This window comes from Seriola aureovittata, chromosome 16, assembly GCF_021018895.1.
Source record: "Seriola aureovittata isolate HTS-2021-v1 ecotype China chromosome 16, ASM2101889v1, whole genome shotgun sequence".
NCBI lineage: Eukaryota > Metazoa > Chordata > Actinopteri > Carangiformes > Carangidae > Seriola > Seriola aureovittata.
In genome coordinates, this window is record NC_079379.1 from 6,549,740 (window position 1) to 6,573,470 (window position 23,731).

Consider the following 23,731-nt stretch of genomic DNA (forward strand, 5'->3'; position numbering starts at 1 on the left):
ATGAGGTATTCCATTGTTTAAAGTGTACATATTCTTATAATTATTGTAAATATTATAACAGTCTTTGAATTCAGATTCAAGTCTTCTTAGAGAAGTCTCTACAAGCTTTGCACACCTGGATTTAAATAGTCTCCTCACAAATGTTCTATGACAGGGCTCGGCAAGTAAATTTGCCTTTGGGCAAATTTTTCTGTAAGCCATTACATGGCGGGCCAGAACATAATCAAAGGCTAATTTAAGAAACTGATTGATAGAAATGCAACAGCTGGTCCAACTACAACCACAGCAGGTCCAACTACAACCACAGCTGGTCCAACTACAACCACAGCAGGTCCAACTACAACCACAGCTGGTCCAACTACAACCACAGCAGGTCCAACTACAACCACAGCAGGTCCAACTACAACCGCCGCAGGAACAACAACTACAACTGCCACAGGAGCAACAACTACAACTGCCTCAGGTGCAACAACTACAACTGCCGCAGGAGCAACAACCACAACTGCCTCAGGTGCAACAACTACAACTGCCTCAGGCGCAACAACTACAACTGCCCCGGGTGCGACAACTACAACTGCCGCAGGAGCAACAACCACAACTGCCTCAGGTGCAACAACTACAACTGCCTCAGGCGCAACAACTACAACTGCCCCAGGTGCGACAACTACAACTGCCACAGGAGCAACAACTACAACTGCCTCAGGTGCAACAACTACAACTGCAACTGGTGCAACAACCACAACTGCCGCAGGAGCAACAACCACAACTGCCTCAGGAGCAACAACCACAACTGCCTCAGGAGCAACAACCACAACTGCCTCAGGCGCAACAACTACAACTGCCCCGGGTGCAACAACTACAACTGCTGCAGGACTAACAACCACAACTGCCACAGGTGCAACAACTACGACTGCGTTGGGTGCAACAACTACAACTGCCACAGGAGCAACAACTACAACTGCCACAGGAGCAACAACTACAACTGCTGCAGGAGCAACAACCACAACAGCTGCAGGAGCGACAACCACTACTGCCTCAGGCACTACAACTACAACTGCCCCGGGTGCAACAACTACAACTCTCCCGGGTGCAACAACTACAACTGCCACAGGTGCAACAACCACAACAGCCTCAGGCGCAACAACCACAACTGCCTCAGGCGCAACAACTACGACTGCGTCGGGTGCAACAACTACAACTGCCACAGGAGCAACAACTACAAGTGCCGCAGGAGCAACAACCACAACAGCTGCAGGAGCAACAACCACTACTGCCTCAGGTGCAACAACTACAACTGTCCCCGGTGCAACAACTACAACTGCCACAGGTGCAACAACCACAACTGCCTCAGGCGCAACAACTACGACTGCATTGGGTGCAACAACTACAACTGCCACAGGAGCAACAACTACAACTGCCGCAGGAGCAACAACCACTACTGCCTCAGGTGCAACAACTACAACAGTCCCCGGTGCAACAACTACAACTGCCACAGGTGCAACAACCACAACTGCCACAGGTGCAACAACCACAACTGCCTCAGGCGCAACAACTACAACTGCCCCGGGTGCAACAACTACAACTGCCGCAGGACTAACAACCACAACTGCCACAGGTGCAACAACCACAACTGCCTCAGCTGCAACAACTACAACTGTCCTGGGGGCAACAACTACAACTGCCACAGGAGCAACAACTACAACTGCCTCAGGCGCAACAACTACGACTGCCTCGGGTGCAACAACTACAACTGCCACAGGAGCAACAACTACAACTGCCACAGGAGCAACAACTACAACTGCCCCGGGTGCGACAACTACAACTGCCACAGGAGCGACAACTACAACTGCCTCAGGTGCAACAACTACAACTGCAACTGGTGCAACAACCACAACTGCCGCAGGAGCAACAACCACAACTGCCTCAGGCGCAACAACTACAACTGCCCCGGGTGCAACAACTACAACTGCTGCAGGAGCATCAACCACAACTGCCACTGGTGCAACAACCACAACTGCCACAGGAGCATCAACCACAACTGCCCCAGGTGCAACAACCAATACCGCAGCAGGAGCAACAACCACAACTGCCACGGGAGCAACAACCACAACTTCCTCAGGCACTACAACTACAACTGCCCCAGGTGCAACGACCACAACTACTTTATCAACAACCACAGCTGCCTCAGGAACAACAACGACTGCTGCCTCCTCTGCAGTTATCAACAAAACAAGCTTCCTTTTTGTCATAGCAGTTGTAACAGCAGTTCTTTTGAATTAGGAACTGGATCACCATCTGTGTATATACACTTTTCACTCTGAGACTCAAGATTTTACTTAATTTAATGTTATTATTTATCATATTTATAAACTTATTAATGCACAATATCTGTAAAGTATAAACTTGCTTTAACAGTGACTTACTTTCTTTCCAAACATAACATTAATTTTATGATAACAGTTATTTATTCTCTTGATATGACAAGCAGTAATACAACTTCTATTAACATCCGCGCATATGAACATATGAACCATTTACAGTAAGTGTACACAACAACCACAGCCTTACAGTGTCTGAGGAAAGTGGTCTCAGACACTTGGACCCCACTGTATATCTAATGTTACAATTCAGATACTTTACAGTATTGCTCTATTTTTTTGTATTTGATTGTATTATCCTGTAAGGTACCTACTAAATGGAAATGTTGGTAGCACACTGTGGTGATTGTTCTGTATCCTACATTTGGATGTGCACCCTAAGTATTAAAATTATTATTATTAATAAGTATGAAGTGAAATGAACCAGAGTTCCTTTTGTATGCTGCAGCATTGCTTTATTTTGATAGTTGTTGGCTCAGTACCTCATGAATCATACAACAATTTTAGCTCCTCATTATAGCCAAACATATGCTGCACGGAACCCTAAAATGCAGCAACAAGCATGACAAAAAATAGAATACTGCAAAAAGCTAAAATAGTACCACCAAAGATGAGGTATTCCATTGTTTAAAGTGTACATATTCTTATAATTATTGTAAATATTATAACAGTCTTTGAATTCAGATTCAAGTCTTCTTAGAGAAGTCTCTACAAGCTTTGCACACCTGGATTTAAATAGTCTCCTCACAAATGTTCTATGACAGGGCTCGGCAAGTAAATTTGCCTTTGGGCAAATTTTTCTGTAAGCCATTACATGGCGGGCCAGAACATAATCAAAGGCTAATTTAAGAAACTGATTGATAGAAATGCAACTACAATTTGCGACAGACAGTTTCAGAGTGTCCTGTTGTAACTGCTCAGTCAACTGTTCCACCCTGACAAACAGGAACAAAAAGAGCCACAGTTATGTCCAGTTGTGCTGCATTAAAGTTCCCATATTGTATAAACTGAGATTTCCATGTCTTTTTTGATTAAAAAGCAGGTCTCGGTTCTATATTAATACTGTGAAAACAAAGGTGCTTAATCCACAGAGAAATGCACACAGCCTGTATTCAGAAACTGAGCCTTAAAATTAGCTGTCAGGACTTTGGGATGTCACAACAAAGCAGTCACTGCTCTCAAGCCCCGCCCAACAGGACCCACGATACTCATAAAATAGTCAGCCAATCAGAGGAGAGGCTCAGAGCTTCTTTTCTGATTGGCTCACCAACCTGTTGTAACCAGAGCTCCAGAGAGAAGCCTGAGAGAGGAGAAACTACACTAAGATGGATGGTTTTTGGTTCTTAAAACCACAAATATATCTTCTTATGGATGAACACTGCATATAAAACCACAGGAAAAGTGTAAAATATGGGACCTTAAAGGAATATAATTGACACAAGGGGCTCTATTTTAACAATCCAAATTGCATGGATGGTCTGAAGCGCATGGTGCAAGTGCATTTAGGGCGTGTCCACATCACTATTGCTATTTAAAGGCAGAAAAAACTGTCTCTGCGCCAGGCACATGATTCAAAAGGGTTGTACTAAATCTCTTAATTATTCATGGGAGTGTTCCAGGTGTGACATGCAATAAACCTATCACTTTCTTAAATGTTTGTGTTTCTGATTCACTCTCAACATGGATAAAAGTATAACAGACATTCTTCAGGTGGGCGTAGATTCTCTATTTGGACATTATAGCTAAATGTCTGGCCGTGCAATATCAACATAATCTGGTTGGGCAGATATTTTTTCTGGTAGGCCAATTTTGGCCTGCGGGCTGCCAGTTGTAAACCACTGCTTTAGATATTTCAGTCGCTGACAACCGTTTGTCCAACCAGTTGTCACATTTTCAAAACTCTAAACACAATTAGCACAGCATCGGTCTTTTGTGGCCGTACCATTCACACATTTCATGTCGTTTTAACACAATATGCAGTCAGTGAACACATTTCCACAATGCTTACATTTTCTTAACAGACAAGCTATACCTCCCGAACAAAATTATGGATTTTTTTTGTATTATTTACGAATGTTAACACAAAACATCCCACAATAGCAAAAACAATATTCCAAACCTTAGATACAGTATTAAAAACCTCTGCTTCTGCAATGATATCAGTTCAAAAACAATGTATCTCAGCTGATAATAAACAAACAATTGAATAATTGACACACAGCTGATTTATGTTGGGTAAATTGGGCCAACCACAGCTGATTCCAGTCTGGCTTAGACTCAGTGGCAGGGGTTATTTTTTTTCTATTACATTGACACTTATACAGTAAAAGGAGGACTTTGAGGAGTGATGTTTTTGGAAACAGAAACAGAAAAAGACAAACACTGTAATGTCTGGACGAGGAAGAGTAAGAGCAAGGGGCCCAGGGAGAGATGCAGTGAGAGGTGCAGGAGCAGTGAGAGGAGCAGGTGCAGTAAGAGATGCAGTGAGAGGTGCAGGTGCAGTGAGAGGAGCAGGTGCAGTGAGAGGTGCAGGAGCAGTGAGAGATGCAGTGAGAGGTGCAGGAGCAGTGAGAGGAGCAGGTGCAGTGAGAGATGCAGTGAGAGGTGCAGGAGCAGTGAGAGGAGCAGGTGCAGTGAGAGATGCAGTGAGAGGTGCAGGTGCAGTGAGAGGAGCAGGTGCAGTGAGAGGTGCAGGAGCAGTGAGAGATGCAGTGAGAGGTGCAGGAGCAGTGAGAGGAGCAGGTGCAGTGAGAGATGCAGTGAGAGGTGCAGGTGCAGTGAGAGGTGCAGGTGCAGTGAGAGGAGCAGGTGCAGTGAGAGGTGCAGGAGCAGTGAGAGATGCAGTGAGAGGTGCAGGAGCAGTGAGAGGAGCAGGTGCAGTGAGAGGAGCAGGTGCAGTGAGAGGTGCAGGAGCAGTGAGAGATGCAGTGAGAGGTGCAGGAGCAGTGAGAGGAGCAGGTGCAGTGAGAGGAGCAGGTGCAGTGAGAGGAGCAGGTGCAGTGAGAGGTGCAGGAGCAGTGAGAGATGCAGTGAGAGGTGCAGGTGCAGTGAGAGGAGCAGGGCCAGGGAGAAGAGCAGGCCCAAGGAGAGGACAAGGTAGAGGTGTAAGAATGCGTGGTGGTGGCATTCCAAGGGCTGCAAGAACAGTAGTCAGTGATGAAATTCGTGCCACTATCATTGACCATGTAATCAACCACGGTCTTTCACTAAGAGAGGCTGGTGAAAGAGTGCAGCCAAATTTGAGGCGGTCAACGGTTGTCTCCATTATACGCATGTTTCAACAAACCAACAGGAAAGTATTGCATTTTACATGGATTGTTTCTATTCTCACTTGACATGTCAATAAGGCCATACAGTAATGCATATGTTGATTTTTTTTTGTCCCTCTAAAGAATGCAACGTCTTCCTCCCTCTGGGGGAAGAGGAAAGCTCCTCAATAATGATCAAGAGCTTGCCATTGTAGAAATGGTTGTTGCAAATAATGCAATAAAACTGCATGAAATTCAAACTAGAATTGTGGAGGACCATGAGATATTTGACAATATCGATAGCATCAGCCCCACAACCATTACGCGGACATTGTCCAAACACAGAGTGCGGATGAAGCAGTTCTACACTGTTCCCTTTGAGAGGAACAGTGAGAGAGTCAAGGAGCTATGACGACAATATGTCCAGGTATAGTGTATATTCAATTCAATGTCCAGTTCTATAAGCTTTGCACTTTGCAAGTAGGTAACCTACACAGTAATAGGTTACAGTACAGTATGGTATACAGTAATGACATGATTTACATAAACTTTGTTTCAGAGAGTTATGGAATTGGAGGCCAACCAGGCCCCTCATGAATTCATATACATAGATGAGGCAGGATTCAATGTGGCCAAAAGGCGTCGACGTGGACGAAATGTAATTGGAAAAAGTGCCACAGTTGATGTGCCAGGACAGAGAGGGGCAAACGTTACCATGTGTGCAGCAATTGCAAATGCAGGATTACTCCTTCACAGATGTCAGGTTGGACCCTACAATACCGAGCGCCTCCTTGCCTTTCTCAATGATCTCCACCAGCGCCTTGTTCCAGAGCAGGATCAGGAGGGTGAAAACATGAGGACCTTTGTAATCACCTGGGACCCAAGACTGGTACGTCTCTTCCTTCCACCCTATTCACCTTTCCTCAACCCCATAGAGGAGTTCTTTTCTGCACGGAGGTGGAAGGTTTATGACCATCAGCCACATGACCAGATGTCCCTCCTTGAAGCCATGGAAGCTGGCTGCAGGGACATTACAGTTGATGATTGCCAAGGGTGGATCCGACATACCAAGCGGTTTTATCCCAGGTGCATCGCCTTGGATAATATCAGATGCGATGTAGATGAAAACATGTGGCCTAACCCTGTAAACAGTATTTCTACTGTACCTCCTGTAGTAAACAGTAAAGGAAAAAAAAACTGATTTGCTTTTTACTGGAATGCTTTTGAATGTGAACATTACATGTGGACATACAGTTCCCAACCAAGAAATTTAGTGTAAAAACGGTGGATTGCATGTTTTGCATGCAAATACCTGTAAAACTGAAACATAAAAGTCTATGCAGTTTTTGTAATGTCAACAATAGCCAGTTTTTTGAAACCTGGTGTACTTTGATTGACTGCATGTACCTTGTGAATTGAAAACAAGTGTTATTCTTGACAGAATAATTTCATTTTGAGTCAGATTTCCAGTGTTTTGGTAAAGTTAGTGTGTGCAGAGAAAGATGCTATTTTGAAATGAAGAGTTAGTATATATTTAACAAAATGTGTTTTAGAGAAGAAAATTATCCATTTGGCCAATTGTGTTTTGTAGGTGTGAGTCTGTGTTAAGAGTTTAGAAAAAGTATCTGAAGTATGGGTAAGCGCTTGTTAGCAATTGAAAAAAACTATAATTGCTGTTTGACTAACTCATACAAGCTGTCAAGTGTCTTTTAATCACAGTTAATTCTGTCTAGTCTCTCTACTATCAGGTCCTGATTGATTGAGAGCTGATGGGATGGTTGTCCAGCAGGTTCTCCATCTCTGACTTCTGAATCGCTGAGTGACTATTTGGTCAGGGAGGTGACGAAGTACTTAAACTCTTCTGGCCCAGTTATTCATTCTTATTAAGACAGGTGCGTGCCTTTCCAAACTGTATCTCATCAATCCAATTTGCTGCAGGCTAACTCCAATCAAGTTCAAGATAGATAGATAGATTGATCGATACTTTATTGGAGAGACACATCTCAAGGAATTTAAGATAAACACAAAGCTTGTGCTACAGAAAATGGACCAGACTCAGTGAATAGCTCCCTAAGCTTAACATGTCCTATGATAACTATTAATTTAGCTATACAGACTAATGAGCAGTGATAACTAACATGTCTTTGGGGTCATCAGGTGGGAACCTCCTTTCACCAGTGTTTCGTCTAGTTGGTCCCACGACACCTCCAGAAGGCTAGACAGTGATCACTGGCGTCCCAGAGTCACTCCCCTAATGCCAGCCATCACTGCTCCTCACACCACCACTATTTTCTTTATCTTGCCTATGCTACCACAAACAACACCATCATCAACTCTGACAAAACACACTAGCAGATTCAGCAAACAAACTCCCCTAAACAGTTGGAGAAAGTGGCGGCCATTTTGAATGAGGGAGGCAGAGTCAAGGAGAGAAGCCTTTTTGAGCTAAACTCTCCCCCGCCGGATTAGGCTGTGCTCTACCCCCCCCCCCCCCCCCCCTACTCCCCCACTCTCCAAGACAATGAGGGAGGTAGAGTCAGGGAGAGGGGCCTTTTTGGGCTGGCTCTCCCCCGCCGGATTAGGCTGTGCTCTACCCCCCCCCCCCACTCTCCAACACCACACCATGCAACTCACCTAAAACAAACAAACTCACCTAAACAGCCACAGACACACTACAAACCAATTCAATACAAGCAAACAATACAGGCCACCTCACCTGGACTAACCGCATGGTCTCAAAGAGGCTCACACAGGCCACACCCCCACTTAAAAACACTTCCTCTTCCTGGATTTCTTCCTTGCTTCTCCTAAGAGTCTATCTATCCTAAGTGCTCCCCCTGCTGGGCCCCCAGCTACCATTACTCCTTCTCATCCAAATCCACTGACTGGATCTTGCTGCCTCATCTGACATGTCCTTTACAATTTTCCTCACACTCTGTCCACTTGCTCCTAACTCCCTTACCAAAGAGACAACAGACCTTGCTACAAATCCTCTACATCCTACTTCCACTGGACAAATCCTAACTTTCCATCCTTGCTGCTCTGCTTCTGCCCCTAACTCTGCATACCTGAGCTTTTTCCTTTCATATGCTTCCTCAACTAAGGCCTCCCACGGAACAGTCAGCTCTATGAAATATACTTTCATTCTACTCCTAGACCACAAGACTATATCAGGCCTTAGCTTTGTAATGGCTATTTCCTGGGGAACAAGAAGCTTTCCTCCTAAATCTACCTGCATTTCCCAATCACAAGCACCTTCTAAGCTGCCTTGCCTTCTTGTTGTCTAACCAACTTTCTCTCCCTCTTGAACAAACTTGATTGCACCTTTCTTTGTTTTAGGTCCTCCTAAATTTGCCTGCCTCCGTAACTCTTCAATTCCTGCAGCTAAGCTTTTTAGAACCTGGTTATGTCGCCACGTATACCTGCCTTGCGACAGACTAACCTTACACCCTGACAGAATGTGCTTTAAAGTTGCAGTACCTGAACACAATGAACATAGTGAGTCTCCATTTACCCAGAGTTTTAGGTTCTGGGGAGTTGGCAGTACATCATAAGTTGCCCCTATCAAGAATCTAATACTACTTTCCTTCATGCTCCAGAGTTCTTTCCAGCTAAGCTTTTTCTTGTCTACACCTTCCCAATTCACCCACTGTCCCTGCTTAGCCTGGGCCACTGCCTTAGCACCCCTTAATAATTCCTCCTGTCTACGAACCTGCTCCACGACTAGCTTTCTCTTCTCCTTGGGACCTGCTCTACTCCACACCGGTTTGCTTGGGCCAAGCCCCAAGCCTCCCCGGCCTATTTGGACATTACCCACAATCTCTGTATGCCTAAGCGTTGCTTCTGCCTCCTGCACTGCGATTCTTGGATTCCACTTTCTCCCCTTGATTGGGTTTGGAACCACCTTACTAACTACCGCATCTTTGCTCCCAGATAACAGGAGCTCTGTCCTAACCTTGGTACATTTAAACTCCTCCACTAGACTAGTTACTGGGAGCTGAAGTATGCCTTTCCCATACAGTGCCACTGTGCTTAAACATCTAGGAACACCTAGCCACTTCCTAATGTAAAAGCTAACTAATTTTTCCATTTTTTCTGCAGTGGATATTGGAATCTCATATACAGACAGTGGCCACATCAGCCTGGGAAATAACCCAAACTGCAGACACCACAGTTTCAACTTTCCTGGAAGCCCTGATATATCTATTCTATCCAGTCCCTCAGCAACATCCTTCCGAAACTGCACTACCTGTTCTCCGTCATTCAAGTCTGCCTTGTACCACCTACCTAGACTCTTTACTGATTTTTCCCTAATTATTGGAATTTCCTCTTCATCTATTACAAACTTCCTATCTCTTAACTTCCCTCTGCTTATTGAGATACTTCTAGACTTACTAGGCTTGATTTTCATACTAGCCCACTTTAAGTTTTTATTAAGTCTCTCAAGTATTCTTTTCATACATGGCACCGTTGTAGTTATCAACGTCATGTCATCCATGTAGGCCCTAATTGGTGTAAGGCGCATCCCATCCTGCCGCCTCTCTCCACCTACAACCCACTTAGAAGCTCTAATGATTACCTCCATCGCCATTGTGAATGCCAATGGAGAAATCGTGCACCCTGCCATAATGCCTATTTCTAGTGAGGAAGAAAATACACATCCTGTAATGTAAACTGGCTGGCACCTAGAGATAACCCTATACCTTCTGTCTCCCTCTTCCCTCTTACATCACCAACGCTTCATTGTCTTAACAACATCTTACCTGTGCATATGTTGATTCAGTCTAGGGGCCCTGTCTGCCCTATCCAAACATATGCTGATCTAGTCTAAGGGCCCTTCCTGGCCCAACTATGGATATGCTGATCCAGCCCAAGACCCCCTCCTACCCCCTTGCTACACTACAAGACCTCTGATAAACATTACCTTTTGTTATAACTTCCTTTCCTGTCTGACCAAATGTCTGTAACCCCAGGTATATGCAAATACAGTTGTCCATCCTTTGTCTTTCACTGTATAACTGTCCCCCTGCCCTACACTCGGGGTCAGTCTACTGCCTCAGACCCGCTCTGTGTCAGCTGGCTCACCGTATCCTGGGGTACCATTAAACTTACTTCTCTACAGCAAACTTCAAACTAAGGACTTGAGTGAATTTTCTTCAACACTAGCCTCTGCCATCCTGTTGTGAAGCCTGCTGTGCTTAAGCACAGCCTAATATCTTGGAAATACAATTTTACTAAATTAACCACTACTCCAGGCACTTTAAAATAATCAAATGCCTCCCAAATAAGGCTATGTGGCACTGAACCAAACGCATTTGCTAAATCCAAAAATATGACATTCAAGTCTCTTTTCTCTGTCTTGGCTGCCTGAATCTGATGCCAAATCATGCTAGTGTGCTCTAAACATCCTGCGAACCCTGGTATTCCTGCCTTCTGTACTGCAGTATCAATTAAGCTATTCCTTTCTAAATAACTAGTTAATCTCCGTGCGACTACGCTAAAGAAGATCTTCCCCTCTACATTTAGGAGAGAGATCATTCGAAACTGACTCAGGTCTGAGGATTCCTTCTCCTTTGGGATAAAAACACATCCTGCCCTACGCCATGCTCTGGGAATAACCTGTTTCTCCCAAACTATTCTTAATTGCCTCCACAAAAACTTTAGGATATCAGGTGTGCTTTTATAAACCCGGTAGGGGACTCCATTTGGCCCTGGGGCCGAAGAAGCCTTTGCACGCCTGACTACCTCCTCAACCTCCTTCCACCTGGGTGGTCTAACATCCATCTCATGATCTATCTTTCCTACTGGCGGCATGTCAGGTGGAAGGCCTATTACTCTATTCTGCTCAAAATCTGAATATGTGTTTCTTAGATATTTTTCTACTTCTAACTTTGTTGCCTTAAGCTGCCCTCCCTTTTCCTGGTTAAATAATCCTTTAGCAAACTTGAAAGGGTCCCTGTAAAACGCTGTCCTTACATACTCTTTATTCTTTCTCTTTTTCCTAAGATATTCAGCCCTTCTAAGTACTGCTAGTCTGCCTCTCAAATCTTCTTGCAACACATTAATTCCCCCCCTCTCTTCCTCTGTTGCCCTTTTCCACTGCTTTCTTAATTGTCTTCTTTCCTTAACTAATTTCTCCATTTCCCTTTGCCATCTAGACTTAACTAACTGTGCTCTTTCAACCCTCTTTCTGTCTTGCACCCCAAATCTTTCTGCACCATAGGAGTAAATTATATCCCCCATCTTCTCTAGTCTATCGCTTGCATTTCCTCTTAGTCTGCTTAGAATTGCTGACAAATCTCTATTGACTGACTCCCATTCTTTCTTGCTATTTGCCCTCGGCCATTTTACTCTAGTTTTCTGCTCCATATTTCTCTCCTTGACTGGCCTATTCACCTCAGTCTCAGCTGCATCCCCTCTTGTACTCTCCTCTTCCCCCTCTGTAGCTGTGTTATTGATATCCTTCGAACTGTGGTTTTCTACAAAAATTAAGCAAAAAAGATGCAACTGAAAACAGTTTGCAGTGCCAAAGGAAAGGGCCTGAATACTTCTGTAAATGGGAGATAACTGAACCATAATTTAGAGCAAAGGAAAAAAAATGTTTACTTGATCACTCAGATCAAACTCTGGTCACTGAGAGTTAAGACATTCTCTCCATTACAGTTAGAGAGATTCTTCCAGTTTTTCATACTTACCTATTTAAAAAAAAAAAAAAAAAAAAGCTGCCATTACCAAAGAAAATAAAAACAATCCAACAATGTCACTGAAATGAAATGTAATATAACCAGTTTCTTCATTCACTAAAAATATCAACCAAATAAAAGAAGCATGAGGTAACAAGGTGGCCCCACCTTATACATAGAGGAACATACATTAGTCACACACATTTTGGTCTTCGTTGTTTTAGTGCTGATGTCCTCTCACCTGGTTCGTGTTGGTATAAAAGCCACTGCCTGTTGACTGGAGGGCATCAGCAGGCAAACAGCAGAGGATCCTGAACAGGTGGAATCCAAGAGAGCATCACAACTTCAGTCACTGCAGCGAACACGACACAACACAAACTGTAAGTATTTCAATGATCAACATTCATCCATTTTCAATCAATAAAGTTACATATCCTGTATTTCTTCAATTGTATTCTAATTGTTAAAATAGACACTTGTTCTCGATCTTTGCTGTTACACTTATGTGTAACTGTTCTGTGTACATCTTTTCTATTTGTTTTGTTGAAAAAAACAGAAATCTTGTTTGGTTATCATCCTTGAATTATAACATGTTGGTTTTAACTTAATTTAAAATTAATACAGAAAAAATTTATCATTTCAGATAAAATAAAGATCCTAATTCAGACAAACTAACATTTGTTTTTCATATATATAGGTGAAACATTTTATTGTCTTGAAGATGAAGTAAATACTGTAAATTAAGTAGTACAGTCAATTTAGACATTTTGTAAGTGTAACTGATTACAGAAATTCAGCCATTTAAAAGAATGACTGAATATCTATAAACATGAGAAATGTTGTACTTCAAACCAAATATAAAAAGATCTATGATTTTATGTTTCAAAAACAGCTGCTGACAAAATCGTAAACAGTGAAGATGAAGATCTGTATCATACTTCTGCTGTTTACAGGTAAGCTTAACTTTAAATATTTATTCCAATAAAATAAAATATAGACTTTTCTTTGGAATGTTGCATCCTAAGAATGAAGGTTACTTTAATCCATCCATGTTGTTATTGAATAGCGTCATGTAACGTACAAGGACAGTCGGCAACAGCTGCTCCAGCAACAACCACGGCTGTACCAACAACAATCACAGCTGGTCTAAATACAATAACAGCAGGTCCAACAACAACCACATCTGCTCCAACGACAACAACGGCTGCCCAAACAACAACCACAGCTGCTCCAACGACAACCACAGCTGGTCCAACTACAACCACAGCTGATCCAACAACAGCCACAGCGGGTCTAACTACAACAACAGCAGGTCCAACAACAACCACATCTGCTCCAATGACAACAACGGCTGTCCCCACAACAACCACGGCTGCTCCAACGACAACCACAGCTGTTCCAACTACAACCACAGCTGATCCAACAACAACCACAGCAGGTCCAACGACAACCACAGCTGATCCAACAACAACCACAGCTGCTCCAACTACAACCACAGCTGCCCCAACTACAACCACTTCTACTCCAACTACAACCACAGCTGCCCAAACTACAACCACGGCCGCCACAACTACAACAACAGAAGGTCCAACACCAACCACGGCCGCCCCAACAACAACCACAGCTGTTCCAACTACAACCACAGCTGTTCCAACTACAACCACGGCTGTACCAATAACAACCACAGCTGGTCTAACTACAACAACAGCAGGTCCAACAACAACCACATCTGCTCCAACGACAACAATGGCCGCCACAACAACAACCACGGCTGCTCCAACGACAACTACAGCTGTTCCAACTACAACCACAGCCACCCAAACTACAACCACGGCCGCCCCAATTACAACAACAGAAGGTCCAACAACAACCACGGCCGCCCCAACAACAACCACTGCTGCCCAAACTACAACCACGGCTGCCCCAACTACAACCACCGGTGTTCCAACTACAACCACTCCTGATCCAACAACAACCACAGCTGGTCCAACTACAACCACAGCAGGTCCAACGACAACAATGGCTGCTCAAACGACAACCACAGGTGTTCCAACTACAACCACAGTTGCCACAACTACAAACACGCCTGCTCCAACTACAACCACAGCTGCCCAAACTACAACCACGGCCGCCCCAACTACAACAACAGAAGGTCCAACAACAACCACGGCCGCCCCAACTACAACCACAGCTGTTCAGACTACAACAACGGCCACCCAAACAACAAACACAGCTGCCCCAACAACCACCACAGTTACTCCAACGACAACCACAGCTGCCCAAACTACAACCACAGCTGCCTCAACTACATCCACAGCTGTTCCAACTACAACCACAGCTGATCCAATAACAACCACAGCAGGTCAAACTACAACAACAGCAGGTCCAACAACAACCACATCTGCTACAACGGCCGCCCCAACAACAACCACGGCTGCTCCAACGACAATCACAGCTTTTCCAACTACAACCACAGCTGCCCCAACTACAACCACGGCCGCCCCAACTACAAGAACAGAATCTCCAACAACAACCACAGCAGGTCCAACAACAACCACATCTGCTCCAACGACAACAACGGCCGCCCCAACAACAACCACAGCTGCCCCAAAAACCAGCACAGCTACTCCAACAACAACCACTGCTGCCCAAATTACAACCACGGCTGCCCCAACTACAACCACAGCTATTCCAACTACAACCACAGCTGATCCAACAACAACCACAGCTGGTCCAACTACAATCACAGCTGATCCAACTACAACCACAGCAGGTCCAACGACAACGACAGCTGCTCCAACGACAACCACAGGTGTTCCAACTACAACCACAGCTGCCCCAACTACAACCACGCCTGCTCCAACTACAACCACAACTGCCCAAACTACAACCACGGCCGCCCCCACTACAACAATAGAAGGTCCAACAACAACCATGGCTGCTCCAACTACAACCACAGCTGCCCCAACAACCAGCACAGCTACTCCAACGACAACCACAGCTGTTCCAACTACAACAACGGCTGCCCCAACAACAACCACAGCTGCCCCAACAACCAGCATAGCTACTCCAACGACAACCACTGCTGCCCAAACTACAACCACGGCTGCCCCAACTACAACCACAGCTGATCCGACAACAACCACAGCTGGTCCAACTACAACCACAGCAGGTCCAACGACAACGACAGCTGCTCCAACGACAACAACGGCTGCTCCAACGACAACCACAGCTGTTCCAACTACAACCACGGATGGCCCAACTACAACCACAGCTGCCCAAACTACAACCACGGCCGCCCCAACTACAACAACAGAAGGTCCAACAACAACCACGGCAACTCCAACGACAACCACAGCTGCCCAAACTACAACCACGGCCGCCCCAACTACAACAACAGAAGGTCCAACAACAACCACGGCAGCTCCAACGACAACCACAGCTGTTCCAACTATAACCACAGCTGCCCCAACTACAACCACGCCTGCTCCAACGACAACCACAGCCGCCCAAACTACAACCACAGCTGCACCAACTACAACAGAAGGTCCAACAACAACCACGGCCACCCCAACTACAACCACAGCTGTTCCAACTACAACAACGGCTGCCCCAACGACAACCACAGCTGCCCCAACAACAAGCACAGCTACTCCAACGACAACCACTGCTGCCCACAGTACAACCATGGCTGCCCCAACTACAACCACAGCTGTTCCAACAACAACCACAGCTGATCCAACAACAACCACAGCTGTTCCAACTACAACCACAGCAGGTCCAACGACAACAACAGTTGCTCCAACGACAACAACGGCTGTTCAAACGACAACCACAGCTGTTCCAACTACAACCACGGCTGTACCAACAACAACCACATCTACCTCAACAACAACCACAGCTACTCCAACCACCACCACAGCTACTCCAACGACAACCACAGCTGCCCAAACTACAACCACAGCTGTCTCAACTAGATCCACAGCTGTTCAAACTACAACCACGGCTGTACCAATAACAACCACAGCGAGACTAACTACAAGAACAGCAGGTCCAACAACAACCACATCTGCTCCAACGACAACGACAGCTGCTCCAACGACAACAGCGGCTGCTCCAACGACAACCACAGCTGTTCCAACTACAACCACAGCTGCCCCAACTACAACCACCCCTGCTCCAACTACAACCACAGCTGCCCAAACTACAACCATGGCCGCCCCAATTACAACAACAGAAGGTTCAACAACAACCACGGCCCCCCAAACTACAACCACATCTGCTCCAACGACAACAACGGCCGCCCCAGCAACAACCACAGCTACCCCAACAACCAGCACAGCTACTCCAACGACAACCTCTGCTGCCCAAACTACAACCACGGCTGCCCCAACTACAACCACAGCTGTTCCAACTACAACCACAGCTGTTCCAACTACAACCACATCTGTTCCAACAACAACCACAGCAGGTCCAACGACAATGACAGCTGCTCCAACGACAACAACGGCTGGTCCAACGACAACCACAGCTGCTCCAACTACAACCACAGCCGCCCAAACTACAACCACGGCCGCCCCAACTACAACCACAGCTGTTCCAACTACAACCACAGCTGATCCAACAACAACCACAGCAGGTCCAACGACAACGACAGCTGCTCCAACGACAACAACGGCTGTTCCAACGACAACCACAGCTGTTCCAACTACAACCACGGCTGTACCAACAACAACCACAGCTGGTCTAACTACAACAACAGCAGGTCCAACAACAACCACAACTACTCCAACAACGACCACATCTACCCCAACAACAACCACAGCTGCCCCAACCACCACCACAGCAACTCCAACAACAACCACGGCTGCCCCAAAAACCACGACAGATTCTCCAAAGACAACAATTGCAGCCCAAACTACAACCACCGCTGCCCCAACTACAACCACAGCTATTGCAACTACAACCACAGCTGTCCCAACCACCACCACAGCTACTCCAACGACAACCACAGCTGCCCAAACTACAACCACAGCTTTCTCAACTACATCCACAGCTGTTCCAACTACAACCACGGCTGTACCAATAACAACCACAGCGGGTCTAACTACAACAACAGCAGGTCCAACAACAACCACATTTGCTCCGACGACAACAACGGCCGCCACAACAACAACCACGGCTGCTCCAACGACAACCACAGCTGTTCTAACTACAACCACAGCTGATCCAACAACAACCACAGCAGGTCCAACGACAACGACAGCTTCTCCAACAACAACAGCGGCTGCTCCAACTACAACCACAGCTGCCCAAACTACAACCACAGCCGCCCCAATTACAACAACAGAAGGTCCAACAACAACCATGGCCGCCCAAACTACAACCACATCTGCTCCAACGACAACAACGGCCACCCCAACAACAACCACGGCTGCTCCAACGACAACCACAGCTGTTCCAACTACAACCGCAGCTGCCCCAACTGCAACCACACCTGCTCCAACTACAACCACAGCCGCTCAAACTACAACCAAGGCCGCCCTAACTACAACAACAGAAGGTCCAACAACAACCACAGCCGCCCCAACTACAACTACAGCTGATCCAACAACAACAACCACCGCCCCAACAACAACCACAGCTGCCCCAACAACCAGCACAGCTACTCCAACGACAACCACTGCTGCCCAAACTACAACCACGGCTGCCCCAAATACAACCACAGCTGTTCCAACTACAACCACAGCTGCCCCAACAACCAGCACAGCTACTCCAACGACAACCACTGCTGCGCAAACTACAACCACAGCTGCCCCAACTACAACAACAGCAGGTCCAACAACAACCACATCTGCTCCAATGACAACAACGGCCGCCACATCAACAACCACGGCTACTCCAATGACAACCACAGCTGTTCCAACTACAACCACAGCTGCTCCAACTACAACCACGGCTGCCCCAACTACAACAACAGAAGGTGCAACAACAACCACGGCCACCCCAACTACAGCTGTTCCAACAACAACAACAACCGCCGCGCCAACAACAACCACAGCTGCCCCAACAACCAGCACAGCTACTCCAACGACAACCACTGCTGTCCAAAGTACAACCACAGCTGTTCCAAGTACAACCACAGCTGATCTAACAACAACCACAGCTGTTCCAACAACAACCACAGCAGGTCCAACAACAACCACATCTGCTCCAACGACAACAACGGCCGCAACAACAACAACCACAGCTGCCCCAACAACCAGCAGAGCTACTCCAACGACAACCACTGCTGCCCAAACTACTACCACGGCTGCCCCAACTACAACCACAGCTGTTCCAACTACAACCACAGCTGTTCCAACTACAACCACAGCTGTTCCAACTACAACCACAGCCGCTCAAACTACAACCAAGGCCGCCCCAACTACAACAACAGAAGGTCCAACAACAACCATGGCCGCCCCAACTACAACTACAGCTGTTCCAACAACAACAACCGCCGCCCCAACAACAACCACAGCTGCCCCAACAACCAGCACAGCTACTCCAACGACAACCACTGCTGCCCCAACTACAACCACAGCTGTTCCAACAAAAACCACAGCTGGTCCTACAACAACCACATCTGCTCCAACGACAACAACGGCCGCAACAACAACAACCACAACCACAACCACAACCACAGCTGCCCCAACCACCACCACAGCTACTCCAACGACAACCACGGCTGCCCCAACAACAACCACGGCTTCTCCAACGACAACCACAGCTGTTCCAACTACAACCACAGCTGCCCCAACTACAACCACGCCTGCTCCAACTACAACCACAGCCGCCCAAACTACAACCATGGCCGTCCCAACTACAACAACAGAAGGTCCAACAACAACCACAGCTGGTCCAGCTACAACCACAGCAGGTCCAACGACAACGACAGCTGCTCCAACTACAACCATGCCTGCTCCAACTACAACCACAGCTGCCCAAACTACAACCACGGCCGCCCCAACTACAACAACAGAAAGTCCAACAACAACCACGGCTGCTCCAACGACAACCACAGATGTTCCAACTACAACCACAGCTGCCCCAACTACAATCACGCCTTCTCCAACGACAATAACAGCCGCCCAAACTACAACCACGGCCCCCCCAACTACAACAACAGAAGGTCCAACAACAACAACGGCTGCCCCAACAACAACCACAGCTGCACCAACAAGCAGCACACCTGCTCCAACTACAACCACTGCTGCCCAAACTACAACCACGGCTGGCCCAACAACCAGCACAGCTACTCCAACCACAACCACTGCTGCCCAAACTACAACCACGGCTGCCCCAACTACAACCACAGCTGTTCCAACTACAACCACAGCTGATCCAACAACAACCACAGCTGGTCCAACTACAACCACAGCAGGTCCAACGACAACGTCAGCTGCTCCAATGACAACAACGGCTGCTCCGACGACAACCACAGCTGTTCCAACTACAACCACAGCTGCCCCAACTACAACCACGCCTGCTCCAACTACAACCACAGCCGCCCAAACTACAACCATGGCCGCCCCAACTACAACAACAGAAGGTCCAACAACAACCACGGCCGCCCCAACTACAACCACAGCTTTTCCAACTACAACAACGGCCGCACCAACAACAACCACAGCTGCCCCAACAACCAGCACAGCTACTCCAACGACAACTACTGCTGCCCAAACTACAACCACGGCTGCCCCAACTACAACCACAGCTGTTCCAACTATAACCACAGCAGGTCCAACAACAACCACATCTGCTCCAACGACAACAACGAGCGCACCAACAATAACCACAGCTATCCCAACAACCAGCACAGCTACTCCAACGACAACCAATGCTGCCCAAACTACAACCACGGCTGCCCCAACTACAACCACAGCTGTTCCAACAAAAACCACAGCTGGTCCAACTACAACCACAGCAGGTCCAACCACAGCAGGTCCAACGACAACGACAGCTGCTCCAATGACAACCACCCCTGCACCAACAACAAGCACAGCTGACCCAACAACCACAACAGCTACTCCAATAACAACTGCAGCCCAAACTACAACCACTTCTGCCCCAACAACCACAGCTGTTCCAACTACAACCGCAGCTGGTCCAACAACAACCACATCTGCTCCATCAACAACCACAGCTGCCCTAACAACAACCACAGATACTCCAAAGACAACAACTGCAGCCCAAACTACAACCACATCTGTCCCAACTACAACCATATCTGCCCCAACTACAACCACAGCTGTTCAAACTACAACCACAGCTGTTCAAACTAAAACTACAGCTGTAGCAACTACAACCACAACTGTTCCAACTACAATGACAGCTGTTCCAACAACTACCACAGCTGCCCCAACAACAACCACAACTGGCCCAACCACCACCACAGCTGTTCCAACTACAACCACAGCTGCCTCAACTACAACCACAGCTGCCCCAAGAACAGCCACAGCTACTCAAACGACAACAACTGCAGCCCAAACTACAACCACATCTTCCCCAACTACAACCACAACTAGTCCAACTACAACAATAGCAGGTCCAACGACAACAACAGCTGCTCCAACGACAACGGCTGTTCCAACAACAACCACAGCTATTCCAACAACAACCACGGCTGTACCAACAACAACCACAGCTGGTCTAACTACAACAACAGCAGGTCCAACAACAACCACATCTGCTCCAACAACAACCACATCTGCCCAAACTACAACCACTGCTGCCTCAAGTACAAACACAGCTGGTCATAAAACAACCACAGCTGCTCCAACTACAACCGTAGCCTCTGCAACGACTACCACAGCTGCCCCAACTTCCATTGCTGCCAATCGGACAACCACTGCAGACCCAACTACAACCACAGCTGCCTCAACTACAACCACAGCTGCTCCAATGACAACAACATCTGCATCAATTACAACCACAGCTGCCCCAAATAGAAACACTATTACCCCAACTACATCCACAGCTGCCCTAACTACAACCACAGCTGCCGCAACACCTACCACAGTTGTCCTAACTACAATCATAGCTTCTCCGACTACGACCACAACTGCGCCTACTACAACCACAGCCGCTGCAACGACTACCACAGCTGTCCCAAGTACAACCACAGTTGTCCCAACTACGACCCTAGCTTCTCAAACTACAACCACTACTGCCACAACTGCAACCACTGCTGGTCTAACAACCACATCTTCCCCAACTACAACAACATCTTCTCCGACAAAAACCACAGCTCGTCCAGTGTCAATAACCACTGCTGCCCCCGGTACAACGACAACAGTTGCTGCAGGGACAACAACTGCTGCCTCCTCTTCAGACATCAACAAAACAAGCTTCCTTTTTGTCATTGCAATTTGTACAGCAGTTATTTGGTTTTAAGAATCAGCACTGACTATGACTAAATACCAGCACTTTTTAGATTTTGTATATACACTCTAAAAAATAAATTTTGAAAATGAAGGATTTTATTTAATTTAATGTTATTATTTATAATTTATCTATTAAGATACCTACAATCTTGTTCTATATTTCCAAGCACAGATAAGGATTATATAACAATTGATATTAAAATTCACACAGAATCATATGCGCTTTTTACAGTATGTTTTACTTCTCATACGTTATTATACTATGTTGTATTTATTAGAAAGAAACATTCTCAGCATACTGTATCACTTGGTTTGTATACTACTTTTGGATGTTCATATGAAGTATTAAAAGTATAAAATGCAACAAAAATAGACATTTAGGGGCGTCGTATAGCTCAGTTGGTTGAGGATCCACCCCATATACAGAGGCTAAGGTCCTCGCTGCAGTTGGCCCCTTTGCTGCATGTCATTCCCCCTCTCTCTGCCTCCCCATTTCCTGTCTCTTTCCACTGCTCTATCAATAAAGGCACAAAAAGCCCCCCCCCCAAAAAAAAGAGAGAGTTTCAATGGAGGATATGTTCTGCCCTTTTTAGAAAACTGATTTTATTGAGGGATAGTTCAGGAACCAGGGAAGAAACAATTAAATTTTAGTGTTTATCTGGTTAAAGAGGTGGATCCAGTAATTTTTTTAAAATTACTTTCCTTAATGTTTCTACATTGGGCATTTTAATATTTTTGTCAGTTTCTCAAAAGATAATGTTTGAATGTTGATGTAAAAAAAATGTGTGAAGTAGTTTCAAATTCTTTTGTGCTGCAACTTCTCTCCATGAGAAATGATGACTGAACATCAGGCTGAGGTCAATTTGAGAATCCAGATGCCATAATATTGATAAAAAAAAACTAAAAACAGAGCCTTAAAATTCATGATTTGGTAAAAGTCGTCATAATAAAAAATAATAGAAATTAAATTATGTTTATCGTTATTAGTTGCTTTTAAATCCACAACACTGGTAGTATACAAGTCAAGTACAATTCATTTAGCTCTGGTGTAGAAAACAGTTTTTAAAAGGGTGTGATCACCTCTATAATCTAACTAGATAAATCCATTTTGTCCCATAGCTAAAAAGATATCCAACCTTTCATACTTAATGTGCTTTGAATACAGTCATACAAAACACCTTGAGAGGGTGTACACGTTTGAAAAACCAAATATCTACTGTGGCATCCAACGCCATGCTAAGAACTCACTAAACAAGTTTCTTTATTTAGTAAAAACAATACCCACATAAAAGACATATGAAGAAATCATGGTCACACTTTACATGTCATTTATGTCTTTGTGAAGAGTTGAATCTGTTTGGTGCTGTTATAAGAGCGGCTGTATTCTGCAAAGGATACAGAGCAGGTAGAATTACAGAACGTCATAACTTCCATCAGTGTAATGGACACAGTTCAAGGTGAGGCAAAATCTGTAAGTGTTTCAGTTATACATGGCAGAGGCCAATGTCAAACGTAAACCAGACTTCAGAGAAAAAAAAAATTCAAATTCATTGCTAATGATTCAGATCTGCCCCATAAATTAGTCAATTCTTCCCTGGTCTATGACCCTTCCCTCCACCAAGTTCTTATTTTACCTCTGTATGTTAATATTACAGAAGTTAATCAAGGTAAGGGGACTCCCTTTATAAAGAGATAACTACAGACATCTGACAATTATGACAATATATGAAAATATTTGCTAAAATAATTATGTAAATGTAAAATGATATGTTAGATGAAATTATAGACAATAGAACAAACGTGTAATCAAAGGGTGGCTCATGTGGGATAATCTTTGTATTTGAAGTTAGAAAATACACAGAGAATTGAAGAAATAAAAGATTTCTATATTTGAAGGCCAGATTTAAAAAAAAAAAAAAAAGCTTCAGAAATTACCTATGGGCTAGAATGAGAGCATGTGGCTTTCATAATGTCTTTATTTTTCTGATAGTTGA

The 23,731-nt window shown here is 45.6% G+C and overlaps 1 protein-coding gene across 1 annotated transcript; it reads left to right on the top strand.

The window, feature by feature from the left end:
• LOC130183929 (GATA zinc finger domain-containing protein 14-like) lies at positions 1-23,731 on the top strand. The gene is made up of 19 exons (XM_056399660.1): positions 1-5; positions 1,112-1,279; positions 1,328-1,447; positions 1,976-2,143; positions 13,787-14,103; positions 14,168-14,314; positions 14,648-14,721; positions 14,823-14,926; positions 15,083-15,367; positions 15,458-15,988; positions 16,295-16,645; positions 17,555-17,872; positions 18,146-18,292; positions 18,500-18,645; positions 18,917-19,121; positions 19,208-19,600; positions 19,712-20,167; positions 21,332-21,634; positions 23,728-23,731. The coding sequence occupies exons 1-19, from the start codon at positions 1-3 to the stop codon at positions 23,729-23,731; spliced, it is 4,242 nt and encodes a 1,413-aa protein (XP_056255635.1).

Excerpts from the sequence above, each read along its gene's own strand:
- LOC130183929 (XM_056399660.1), top strand. Across the intron at positions 1,448-1,975 it reads AACAACCACTACTGCCTCAG|GAGCATCAACCACAACTGCC; the intron begins GTGCAACAACTA and ends CAACTGCTGCAG. Across the intron at positions 18,646-18,916 it reads CCCCAACTACAACCACAGCT|CTGGTCCTACAACAACCACA; the intron begins GTTCCAACTACA and ends CAAAAACCACAG.